This window comes from Procambarus clarkii, chromosome 13 (assembly GCF_040958095.1).
Source record: "Procambarus clarkii isolate CNS0578487 chromosome 13, FALCON_Pclarkii_2.0, whole genome shotgun sequence".
Classification (NCBI taxonomy): domain Eukaryota; kingdom Metazoa; phylum Arthropoda; class Malacostraca; order Decapoda; family Cambaridae; genus Procambarus; species Procambarus clarkii.
This window is the reverse complement of record NC_091162.1, coordinates 23,686,626-23,699,873: the sequence shown is the minus strand read 5'-3', so window position 1 is coordinate 23,699,873 and position 13,248 is coordinate 23,686,626. Positions and strand designations below refer to the sequence as shown.

General features: G+C 44.8%; 1 protein-coding gene across 3 annotated transcripts in view; it reads left to right on the top strand.

The window, feature by feature from the left end:
- LOC123757260 (ADP-ribosylation factor-like protein 13B) overlaps positions 1 to 13,248 on the top strand; it is a 149,425-nt gene that overhangs the window by 65,588 nt on the left and 70,589 nt on the right. For all 3 annotated transcript variants that reach the window (XM_045740787.2, XM_045740786.2, XM_045740784.2), the window contains one exon: positions 10,553 to 10,723. In XM_045740787.2, coding sequence (XP_045596743.2) covers positions 10,553 to 10,723 — 171 coding nt within the window. The remainder of the gene's footprint in view (positions 1 to 10,552; positions 10,724 to 13,248) is intronic.

Below are 13,248 nucleotides of genomic sequence, written 5' to 3'. Positions count from 1 at the left end.
CACACAAGTGGACCACACAACAAGTGAACCATATGAACCAAACAAGCCAGAATGGTCCACACAACATGTAAAGCATATTAACCAAACACCAGCCAGAGTGGTCCACACAAGTGAACAACTGAGTTTCAATGATTTTCGTTCATTGATTTGTGGCACACGTATCTTTGTAAATTAATTTAAAGGCTGAACCGTGAATAGCTAGCTAATGTGTTGAAATCTTCTTATATACATTTTCTGTGATGAAACAAGATAAGTGAGGGTGGACAGGTAAGGGAATACTGTACTGTAAACTTCACTTTACAGTGAGGTTTCACTCACTTTCGTCTGTGTTGTCATAGATCAGTAACCCATGACTTTGAACGTTTCAGATTAATAAATCATTTCTAAAACTGGTGTTTTAATAACTCTTTAATATCCTAATTAAACTAAACTAAATAAAACTAAAAATATACTGTAATATGATAGATATCTGCTATTTGAGAAATTATTCATGCTATTGGCGGCTCACAAGTCCAGCACGAGTGAACAGGTCTAATCCGTGTGCACACAACACCATGCTTGTTTTGTTCGATTTTGTCGCCATAGTTCAGTGACCTACGGCTTCGAAATAATAAAATTAATAAATCGGTTCTAAAATAAGTATTTTTTATAGCTGTTATTATCGTAATAATGTTGCTAAACTAAATATATAACCCAAAATAATGTAATTTGATGTAAATCAAATATTTGAGAGAAATTTATGTTACTGGATCTGGCTTAAACACCAGCCTACTGTAGGGTGTACGTATAGACCTAGTCTGCGTTCGTACAGTATGCACTCAGTGCCCTTAGCTTTGTCTGTGATTGACGTACAGTATTTAACCGCCAGTGGAAGAATAATTGTGGAATTTACCATTTTTTGTGGAGAGCCCCTTCGGCTCCCCGGAGCTATACTGGGCTGATGTGTATATATTAGACCATGGCAACAGTCAATCGAAGGAGCTCTAGGTCTACCGGGGACCAGAGCCAGAACCTGGACCCCTCAAGAGAGGCACGAGGAGCAATGGCCTAAATACACCCCCGTGTAATTGGAAGCAGTCTTTGCCATCTACCAGGTCAGGCACCCAGAAAGGTAGGAATTCCAAAACAAACTACTGCTGATTAATTAATTGCAAACCGAAAGCAGCCGAACTAGCAACAGAACTCTCAAATCAAAACCAAGGAAACCAATATGATGTCACAACAAATGCCGCGCATCCATCTGCGCAACTCCTCCCTCCCCGGGGGGGGGACGGAGGGGTCCCAGACCTCCGCACTGGCAACTCTCACCTGTTCACAGGCTGTTGTGAGGGTGAACGGTCGATCGACTCTGGCTCCATCCTTTGAGCAGTGCTGTCATGCGGTGGTGTTGCTCATTTTTGGTATCGTGCGAGCCAGGAGTAATACAAGAGTACTGGGGCTGCATGCACCTAGGGCCGCCTTCCCTAGGTACCCTGTAAGAACTGCCCTTGCGGCTTCAGGGTTATCTTCCCTGAATCGTTCGGAATCTACCTTCAAGTGGTTCTGTCGCTGCTCGGTGATTGCCTGCCCTTGGGGGTTCTGCTGGGGTGGTTCTTGCTACTAGTTTTCCTTGGATAGGAGGTAGTTTAGTCTCTGGCAGGGGCACGAGGTACTGTGCAGCTGCCTGATATATGCAGAGCTACCGGTTCTGTTCACCTGGAGACGTTGTGCTTTTGCGAAGTTTTTCCTTTATTTTGTTTTGTTTTGCCTGGCGGGGGTCTGCCAGGTGTGGCGGTAGGACCACTTGTATAATTTTGGTGGCCCTCCACTAGGTCCCCGTGCTTGTACACATCGCAGGAGTTCAGCTTTTAGTTTGTTTGCTTGGTAGCTCTGGGATAACCGGTTAGCAGTACCTCGTCTGGGCTTCCCCTAGCAATTAGCCTAAGAGCCCTGGAAACGCCCTTGGAGGCTCAGTGGTCTGATGGAAGAGACCCCAGAGTCCCACCTTGCCTTGTGCCAGTTTAAAGGTTGCTCTGTCCCCTTGACTCGGGGGGTGACACTCACCGTCTTTGTCTCCGCCATGCTGCTTGTTGGGTCAAGGACACCTTTGATCTGGAGTCCTGCGAGTGGTGTTCCTTGTTTGTACTCCAATTCACCCAGTCCACCGAGATTGTTATTAGGGTGCAAGCAGTCTCGGCGTTGCATGCAAGGTTTAGGTTGCTGCAACGCGCAAGGTTTTCTGGATACCCCGCAGCTGTCCTGCTTTGGTTATGGGGACCCGGACTTGGGGGTGTTAGTCTCCTCGACTTTGGTTTCATCTGCACCCCCTAGTCCTTCCCCTGTTGTGTCCCTGTGTTTCATCCTGCTCCACCTTTCCCTGCTTCTGGCTCCCAAACGTCTGAGAGTTTCAAAGTCGGGGCAGGGTTTGCCTGGTGGCGAGTCTCGGGCGGCTTCGGGAAATGCCCCTTCCGGATCGGCGGCGGAGGCATTCGAGCCTGTTCCTCCTGCTGGAGCCTTTGGGCCGTGCCAGCGGGCCCCCTTCATCCCAGCTTTTCCGGCGGACTCTGCCTTTTCTCCAGAGGCACAGAGTCCTCCAGAGGTTTGGAGGACAGCTCGGCCCGAGTGGACAGCATGCTGGACTTGTGATCCTGGGTTCAATCCCGGGTGCTGGCGAGAAACAATGGGCAGAGTTTCTTTCACCCTATGCCCCTGTTACCTAGCAGTAAAATAGGTACCTGGGTGTTAGTCAGCTGTCACGGGCTGCTTCCTGGGGGTGGAGGCCTGGTCGAGGACCGGGCCGCGGGGACACTAAAGCCCCGAAATCATCTCAAGTTAACCTCAAGATAGCCCCGGGTCCTGACGTCGAGGTTCCCGGGGCTGGGGAGGAGTTGACTTGGGGGTGCTTGGGTCCCATTTGACCCCGCTTGGGTGTTGTACCCTCGGCGCAGGGCTTGTTGTTACAGGGGGAGGGGTTTTCCTATCCCCGCTGCCTGTACGAGTTTGATATGGGTGCGACTCCTCCCTGGGTTCCCTTGGGTTCCTCGGTTCCCTCCTTCCAGAGGTTTTCGGCTCCCGCATCACATCGAAGGTGGTGCGGGAAGCCCTTACGGCTTACCTCTTGCGAGACGCAGATTACGCCTCTTCAATGGATCCTTCTTTCGAGTTTGGCTCCTCGTTTTCCTTCTGGATGCATTACGAGGTGCCGGAGTCTTCCTGGATGGTAGACTGCCCTTTCTTTTCATTGGGGGCGTGGCACTCGTTCTGCTGGACCCGTGCGCTTGAATGGCGGGAAGTGTCTATGGTTGTTCAGGTTTACCTAGAGGGCAAATTTGAGCACCTCAGTGCGTGCTTGTTCCCCCCGTACTTCTTCGTGATGTCAGTCAGATTCAGCTTCACGCGCAGGTTCCCTCCCTTTCGGCGTCCCTGGTGGCCGATGATTTGCGCGCCCGTGGGCATTTGGCTTCGGTGTTGCATTTATTTTCTCTGCTGGAGCTGTCTTCGGACTGACTTGGCGAGGATGCGCAGGAACTGAGATCTGGGCCTATGTCCGGTGTGTTTGCTTCGGCGGCTCGGTCGTCGGCTGCCTTGAGCTCCCCACAGAAAACCAGCATTGAATGTAATGAAACGCCATTTTCTGGGTGAGCCCCGGAGGATCCTTGGCAACCCTCCCTCCCACCGGTCGGCGGTTTTTTCGCGTTGGTTGAAGCTTAGCTTCCGAACTGAAGCTTGGCAGCCGACGCGGTAGGTCCGGGGCTCCCCCCTCCCCCTCTTGGGGCAGGGAGGGCTGCGCTGACGATCGGCGCGGCAGTAAAGTGTGATGTTTGCTTGTTTGCTTGTTTCCTTGTGATTGTAGGGAGTTTCTACCTCTCTGTTCGGTTTTTTGTTTTGGTTTTTTACCATGTGGGGTTTGTTTTGTTATGCCTACCTTTCTGGGTGCCTAACCCCAGTCGATGGCAGATAAGGAAAACCCCAACCACAAAGGGGTTTTCCAGGGCCATTGCTCCCTGAAACCTCTCTGAAGGGGCCAGGTTCTGGCGCTTGTTCCCTGATAGGTCTGAACTCCTTAGCTAATGTCCCGGTCTAATATAACATACATTAGCCCGATAAGCTCCAGGGAGCCTCCGGGGCTCACCCAGAAAATGGCGTTATATTACATTCAATCCTGTTTTTTTTTTTTGCTTGCACCTGGCGGTGTTGCAGGCACCAGTGCTGCTTAAAGGTTAAAAAAGAGGTAGACATTCCATATAAAAATCTTTTTCATTTGGTTGAGTCTGAAAGACTTAAATAGTAAGGCTCATTCGTTTCCATAATGCTGTTACATTTTATTCAGAGGATTATATAATTAGACAGCAATGCCAGAATGTTTTGAAAGCTCCTTATTCAGAACAAATTCCATTCTTAAAAAATGACATCTGAATAGGAGGTAAAGGAAACTATTATTTATTTGAAATTAATAATTATTATCATTCATTGTGTCGGGGAACAGGCAGCCAGAGTGTATTCATACATGTTAGGCTTATATGTCATACATCTCCTTTCCCCCTCAGGGAAAATATTAGAGGGGCTGGTCCCAAACCTGCACAGCCTGCGGTCTATCCTTGCGCTCATGCCGTTCGGACGTTTGCAGCTTTAGCAGCCGTGTTTGGTGAGGTGTTGGGCTCATTTTGGGCACGAGGATTTGGGGGTCGCACAGGTTCCTGGCCGCCCGTTCACTTGTGAGCGTGTCTGCTCCTATGCGTTCTTGTGTTGCTTTGGGTTGCAGGTTGCTGCCTGTTATCTCGACTTCGTGTTGCAGAGTTTGTGGCGGCCACCTCCCGAGTCAGCCCTTTCCTTCTCTTTGGGTATGAACCTCCAGGGAGCCATAGGGGCTCCCCACAGAAAACCAGCATTGAATGTAATGAAACGCCATTTTCTGGGTGAGCCCCGGAGGCTCCCTGGGAACCCTCCCTCCCACCAGTCGGAGGTTTTTTCGCGTTGGTTGAAGCTTAGCTTCCGAACTGGTGCTAGACAGCTGGTGCGGTGAGGTCCGGGGCCCCCCTCCCCCTCTCGGGGAGGGCAGGGCTGCGCGGACGATTGGCGCGGCAGTAAAGTGTGATGTTTGCTTGTTTGCTTGTTTCCTTGTGATTGTAGGGAGTTTCTACCTCTTATGTTCGGTTTTTGTTTTAGTTTTTTACCATGTGGGGTTTGTTTTGTTATGCCTACCTTTCTGGGTGCCTAACCCCGGTCGATGGCAGATAAGGAAAACCCCAACCACAAGGGGTTTTCCAGGGTCATTGCTCCCTGAAACCTCTCTGAAGGGGCCAGGTTCTGGCGCTGGTCCCTGGTAGGTCTGAACTCCTTAGCTAATGTCCCGGTCTAATATAACATACATTAGACCGATAAGCTCCAGGGAGCCTCCGGGGCTCACCCAGAAAATGGCGTTTCATTACATTCAACGCTGGTTTTTTTTTGGTTGGCGCCTGTGGGTGACAAATGCTAAATAGCCCAGAGCCACACAAGGGTTAAATCTATGACCTCTTGTTCTTGAAGTACGGGTCTCAGGAATTCTTCCCTATCAATTTTATTGATTCCTGTTACTATTTTGTACGTAGTGATCATATCGCCTCTTTCTTCTATTTTCTAGTTTTTGCATATTTAATGCTTCTAACCTCTCCTCGTAGCTCTTGTCCTTCAGTTCTGGAAGCTACTTAGTGGCATGTCTTTGCACCTTTTCCAGTTTGTTGATGTGCCTCTTAAGATATGAGCACCACACAACCACCGAATATTCCAGCTTTGGTCTTACAAAAGTTGTGAACAGTTTCTTAATATTTCACCATCCATGTATTTAAAAGCAATTCTGAAGTTAGACAGTGTAGCATAGGCTCCTCGCACAATGTTCTTAATTGTGCTTAATCTTAACCCCTAGATCGCTTTATTTGACAGAATTCTTTAAAGATTAATATAGAGCACTACTTGGTTTCTGAACCCCTTGGGGACGAGAACAGTTGGTTATCATGTAAGTTCATAAACGAGAAATAGAGGAAAAAAATAAACTAGAAATGTAAAAAGAAATTGTTCTAAAAAATTTATGAAAAACTCTAGGGGGAAAAACGACAGGTTCATAGCGTAAATGCGACCGTATTTTGTTTGTTCTCACCAATAAGTGAGTGAGTGCTTTATAAAAGTCCTAAATTGTTCCTAGCTGATTATTAAGACATCTGGCAAACATCCTCTGGATGTTTCCTGCCAGCCTGCAGGAACATCCTGCCAGCCTGCCTTCCAGCCAGCCTGCCAGCCTGCCAGCCTGCCAGCCTGCCAGCCTGCCAGCCTGCCAGCCTGCCAGCCTGCCAGCCTGCCTGCCAGCCAGCCAGCCTGCCAGCCAGCCAGCCTGCCTGCCTGCCTGCCAGCCAGCCAGCCTGCCTGCCTGCCTGCCTGCCAGCCTGCCTGCCTGCCTGCCTGCCTGCCAGCCTGCCTGCCTGCCTGCCTGCCTGCCTGCCTGCCTGCCTGCCTGCCTGCCTGCCTGCCTGCCTGCCTGCCTGCCAGCTAGCCTACCTGCCTACCTCTCTGCCCGCCAGCCTGCCTGCTTGCCAGCTTTTTCCTCCCTCCCTAATTCTCCTATCCTCCCTCACTACTTCCCTCCCTTCCTGCCTACCTCCTAGCATCTCTCCCTACTCCATTCTCACTAATTCTCCCCCCTCTCTCATATACTGCCTCCCACCTAAGCTCCCCCATCCATCCACCCACCAGTCAGCCATCACTGACACAATGCATGCATTTAGAGCTGACATGGTGGACAGATGTTCTTTGATTGTGCAGTTATGTAAAATAAAATCACAGAATGAACACTCCAGCCTCGTGATAAATCAAAATAATAGCAATAATAGGTCGAGAATCTGTGAGGTCACAGGGTAGAAGGCACTCTGTAGAGTGGTGGCGCCTGACACGGTCAGTGGGCAAACTGAACCATCACCCACCACCACGGGCTGGCGCGAGGCTTGGCAGATCCCTTCCTACCCGAACTTTGTTCGTGTAGCATGACTCCCCAACCCCAATCGAGAAACTGGAAGTTTCGGATAACTAAAGTTCGGAAACCAAGTGGTGCTCTGTACATAAAAAGGAAGATTCCGTGTACCATGGGGTCGACCTGAGGACTGTCGTGACCCCAGCAGGTGATCAGTAATTACCTAAGTGTAATTACCTAAGTGTAGTTACAGGATGAGAGCTACGCTCGTGGTGTCCCGTCTTCCCAGCACTCTTTGTCATATAACGCTTTGAAACTACTGACGGTCTTGGCCTCCACCACCTTCTCCCCTAACTTGTTCCAACCGTCTACCACTCTATTTGCGAAGGTGAATTTTCTTATATTTCTTCGGCATCTGTGTTTAGCTAGTTTATATCTATGACCTCTTGTTCTTAACGTTCCAGGTCTCAAGAAATCTTCCCTATCGATTTTATCAATTCCTGTTACTATTTTGTATGTAGTGATCATATCACCTCTTTTTCTTCTGTCTTCTAGTTTTGGCATATTTAATGCCTCTAACCTCTCCTCGTAGCTCTTGCCCTTCAGTTCTGGGAGCCACTTAGTAGCATGTCTTTGCACCTTTTCCAGTTTGTTGATGTGCTTCTTCAGTTATGGGCACCACACAACTGCTGCATATTCTAGCTTTGGCCTAACAAAAGTCATGAACTATTTCTTTAGTATATCGCCATCCATGTATTTAAAAGCAATTCTGAAGTTAGAAAGCATGGCATAGGCTCCTCGCACAATATTCTTTATGTGGTCCTCAGGTGATAGTTTTCTATCTAGAACCACCCCTAGATCTCTTTCTTTATCAGAATTCTTTAAAGATTTCTCACATAATATATAGGTTGTGTGGGGTCTATGTTCTCCTATTCCACATTCCATAACATGGCATTTATTAACATTAAATTCCATTTGCCAAGTGGCGCTCCATGTACTTATTTTGTCCAGGTCTTCTTGAAGGGCATGACAATCATCTAAGTTTCTTATCCTTCCTATTATCTTAGCATCATCAGCAAACATGTTCATATAATTCTGTATACCAACTGGTAGATCATTTATGTAGACAATAAACATCACTGGTGCAAGAACTGAACCCTGTGGTACTCCACTTGTGACATTTCTCCATTCCGATACATTGCCTCTGATCACAGCCCTCATTTTTCTATCAGTCAGAAAATTTTTCATCCATGTTAGAAGCGTACCTGTCACTCCTCCAATATTTTCCAGTTTCCAGAACAACCTCTTATGTGGAACTCTGTCGAAAGCCTTTTTTAGGTCCAGATAGATGCAGTCAACCCAACCATCTCTTTCCTGTAATATCTCAGTTGCTCGATCATAGAAACTGAGTAAATTCGATACACAGGATCTTCCAGATCGAAAACCATACTGTCTGTCTGATATTATATCATTTCTCTCCAGGTGTTCTACCCATTTAGTTTTAATTATTTTTTCCAATATTTTGACTATTACACTTGTCAATGATACCGGTCTATAATTAAGGGGGTCTTCCCTGCTTCCACTTTTGTAGATTGGAACAATGTTAGCCTTTTTCCACACATCAGCTACAACTCCTGTATACAGGGATGCCTGAAAAATCAGTTGAAGAGGAATGCTGAGCTCAGGTGCACATTCTCTCAGAACCCATGGTGAAACTCCATCTGGACCAACTGCTTTGTTCTTATTTAGCTCCTTGAGCATTTTTTCCACTTCGTCTCTAGACACCTCTATGTGCTCTATGTTGTTCTCTGGAATTCTTATTGTATCTGGTTCCCTGAAGATTTCATTTTGTACAAACACACTTTGGAACTTTTCGTTTAATGTTTCACACATTTCCTTTTCATTTTCCGTGAATCTATTTCCCATTTTCAACCTCTGAATATTATCCTTTACCTGCAATTTGTTGTTTATGAATTTATAGAACAGACCTGGTTCTGTTTTGCATTTGTCTGCAATCCCTTTTTCAAAATTTCTTTCTGCCTCTCTCCTCACTGCCGTGTAGTTGTTTCTCGCATCTTTGTATTGCTGGTATGTTTGGGGGTTCGGCCTCTTCCTGTATTGATTCCATTTTTGTGTCTTTTGATCTCTGGCCCTCTCGCAATTTCTATTGAACCAATCCTGTTTCCTAGTTCTGCTTCTCTGTTTTGGTATAAATTTTTTTGTGCCTTTATCATATATTTCACAAAACCTGACATACATCTCATTCACTTCCTTGCCTAGCAACAAGTCTGTCCAATTATACTCACTAAAAAATTTTCTAAGGTTGCCATAATGTCCTCTCCTAAAGTCAGGTTTTTCATTTGCATCGACCGTCATATTTTCTTCCAGATTATAACGCATTGCATACTTTATTCCCAAAAAGACATGGTCACTTTTACCCAAGGGAGGAAGGTACTGAATGTCAAATATTTCTGCCTCCTTCCTGGTAAATATCAAATCTAGCATGGAGGGGACGTCCCCTTCCCTCATCCTCGTAGCTTGTTTAACATGTTGATACGAGAATGTTTCCAGGATGAGGTCTACAAATTTACAGGTCCAGAAATCTTCTGTTTTAGCTTCACATGCTTCCCAGTCTATGGATTTCAAGTTGAAGTCGCGACTATCAGCAGTCGTGAACCATCGTTATCCGCTCTCGCTATGATCTCTCTCATTATTGTTATAAGACCTTCTCGTTTACTATCTTGCTCCTCCTTTGACCATGTGCTGCTTAACGGTGGACTATATGCATTTATGATCATTAGTTTATCATCCTCATGGCAGATCTCTAGTGCTATTATGTCAACTTCTTGTGGATTGGCAGTCACTATTTCGTTCACCTTTAGGTGTTCTTTCACCAGCACAGCAACGCCACCGCCTTTCCTGATTTTTCTGTCCCGTCTCCAAATTGAGTAGCCCCCTGGGAATATGACCTCATTTAAAATAGCATCTTCAAGTTTTGTCTCTGTGAGTGCAACAATGTCTGGTGTCTGCAGCTGTATTATATCACTTAACTCCAGTATCTTTGATCTTACTCCATCTATGTTTGTGTATGCAATCTTGAGGAACTTGTTCCCCCTCTTCTTATTTTTCACTCCCCCTTTCTCTTGGTTTCTCTATTCTAATGGTTCATCAGTGTTGGTGTGTCAGTGTTGGTGATGTCACATGGAGGTTGTCTTGGGTGGTGATTTGGCGAGCCATCTAGCAGTTAGCAAAAGGTTAATTGGATGTCTGTGTGATATTTAATAGTTTGAAAAGGCTTTGAGTTATTAAATGCACCAGTATGACACATGCACCAGTATGACACATGCACCAGTATAACACAGCAATGATGACAGTTTAAGAATATTACTGCTGTAACAGGGTGGAATATCTACCTGCCCCAACTGTCTGACCTATTCTAATGGAACCAGAAAGAAGTTTGCCTTTGAGAGTAACCAAGCGTACTGCTCAGAAAGGTTATCTCTATAATCTCTCAAAGCCAAATTTTTACCATTTAGCTTTGTAAGATGTGTTGGCTAGCTACATCACTAAATAGGAAAACACAATGACAATTTATAAGGATACGTACTAATGTAGAGAAGTGTTTAATTTCAGACTAGCCAACAAGCAAGATGTGGATGGTGCCATGGATGAAATAGACTTAGTAGAGTCTCTCAGTGTGGAGCAGGTTGTCAACAAATACAAGTGCCCTACCAGAGTGGAAACTTGCTCAGCCATCACTACACGCAAACATAAACCAGACAAACCTATAGCTGATGGCTTCCGGTAGGTACTCTTTTTGTGGTTTATGAAATGATATCTAAATAATGTAGAGTATTTGTGAGTAAGATATGGGTTCAAATGTAACCTGTTAGAGACAGGAAGCTAATCATTATGTATCCCCCAAAGAGATGCTTTTCAGTTTACCTTAACCACTGTGATGCGCCGAGTTTATTGTGAAATTCCTCCTGTGCGCATGAAATCAAGTGTTCTCCAAAATAATTTTTTTCTTATTAAAATAATGAATTCTCTTCCCTGAACATGTCTTATGTAAAAATAAATGTCAAATTCCCTTAATTTGGCCGTGAGGACATGGACAAGGTTCGCTGTGACGTCATCAGGGGCTGGACGCCCGTGCGTGAAGCTCCCAGACACTGTCGCGCGGGCCATTCAAGCACCGCGTGTTGCCTCAAATATATTTTAAATTATTTGTTCTATGTATTTCCAATGCGGTTTTATTTGTTTCTTTTATCGTATATGATGCATATTTGTGTCCTTTACAATATGTATACAGTAGAACGTTCATAATGTTCCATGGAACTGTGATACACGTGTCAGTAATGTGTCCACAATAAATGTTTATTGTCGCAATATTATTTGTTAAAAATTCACTAAAATTACAATATGTACAGTTTTACACTCTATTTACACAGTAACACACTGTATTACACACTCAACACTGAAGCAAGAACGGAGGACTTTTGGACATGCAGATTTGTGAACCTCATTCTGGAGACATTCTTGTATCAACACATAAAGCAAGCCACAAGAATGAGGGAAGGAGATGTACCGTCAGTACTGGATCTAGTATTCACCAGGAAAGAAGAAGAGATTTTTGACATCCAGTACCTTCCTCCCTTGGGAAAGAGTGATCATGTCCTGTTAGACATTAAATATGCTTTAAGATATCATCTAGAAGAAAATGGGGACATTGAAACAGTTGATAAACTCGATTTAAGGAGAGGCAACTATGGGGAACTTCAAAATTTTTTTAATGAGTGTAATTGGACGGAATTGTTGCTAGGCAGGGAAGTAAATGAAATGTATGCCAAATTTTTAAAACTATACGAGGAAGGCACACAAACATTCATACCAAAACAGAGATGCAGGGCCAGAAAACAGGATTGGTTCGACAGAAATTGTGAGAGGGCAAGAGACCAAAAGACACAAAAATGGAATCAGTATCGGAAGAGGCCAAACCCCCAAACATACCAGCGATACAAAGATGCGAGAAACAACTATACAGCAGTAAGAAGAGAGGCAGAAAGAAATTTTGAAAAAGGTATAGCAGATAAATGTAAAACAGAACCGGGCCTATTCGTCAAATTCATAAACAACAAATTGCAGGTAAAGGATAATATACAGAGGTTGAAAATGGGAAACAGATTCACGGAAAATGAAAAGGAAATGTGTGAAACATTAAATGAAAAGTTCCAAAGTGTGTTTGTACAAAATGAAATCTTCAGAGAACCAGACACAATAAGAATTCCAGAGAACAACATAGAGCGGATAGAGGTGTCTAGAGATGAAGTGGAAAATATGCTAAAGGAGCTCGGGAGGAACAAAGCAGCTGGCCCAGATGGCGTTTCACCATGGGTTCTGAGAGAATGTGCATCTGAGCTCAGCATTCCACTTCACCTGATCTTTCAGGCATCCCTGTGTACAGGAATCGTAGCAGACGTGTGGAAACAGGCTAACATAGTTCCAATCTACAAAAGTGGCAGCAGGGAAGACCCCCTCAATTATAGACCTGTATCATTGACAAGTGTAATAGTGAAAGTATTGGAAAAGCTAATCAAAACTAAATGGGTAGAACACCTGGAGAGAAATGATATAATATCAGACAGACAGTATGGTTTTCGATCTGGAAGATCCTGTGTATCGAATTTACTCAGTTTCTATGATCGAGCCACAGAGATATTACAGGAAAGAGATGGTTGGGTTGACTGCATCTATCTGGACCTAAAAAAGGCTTTCGACAGAGTTCCACATAAGAGGTTGTTCTGGAAACTGGAAAATATTGGAGGGGTGACAGGTAAGCTTCTATCATGGATGAAAAATTTTCTGACTGATAGAAAAATGAGGGCAGTAATCAGAGGCAATGTATCGGAATGGAGAAATGTCACAAGTGGAGTACCACAGGGTTCAGTTCTTGCACCAGTGATGTTTATTGTGTACATAAATGATCTACCAGTTGGTATACAGAATTATATGAACATGTTTGCTGATGATGCCAAGATAATAGGAAGGATAAGAAATTTAGATGATTGTCATGCCCTTCAAGAAGACCTGGACAAAATAAGTATACAGTATGGAGCACCACCTGGTAAATGGAATTTAATGTTAATAAATGTCATGTTATGGAATGTGGAATAGGAGAACATAGACCCCATACAACCTATATATTATGTGAGAAATCTTTAAAGAATTCTGATAAAGAAAGAGATCTAGGGGTGGTTCTAGATAGAAAACTATCACCTGAGGACCACATAAAGAATATTGTGCAAGGAGCCTATGCGATGCTTTCTAAC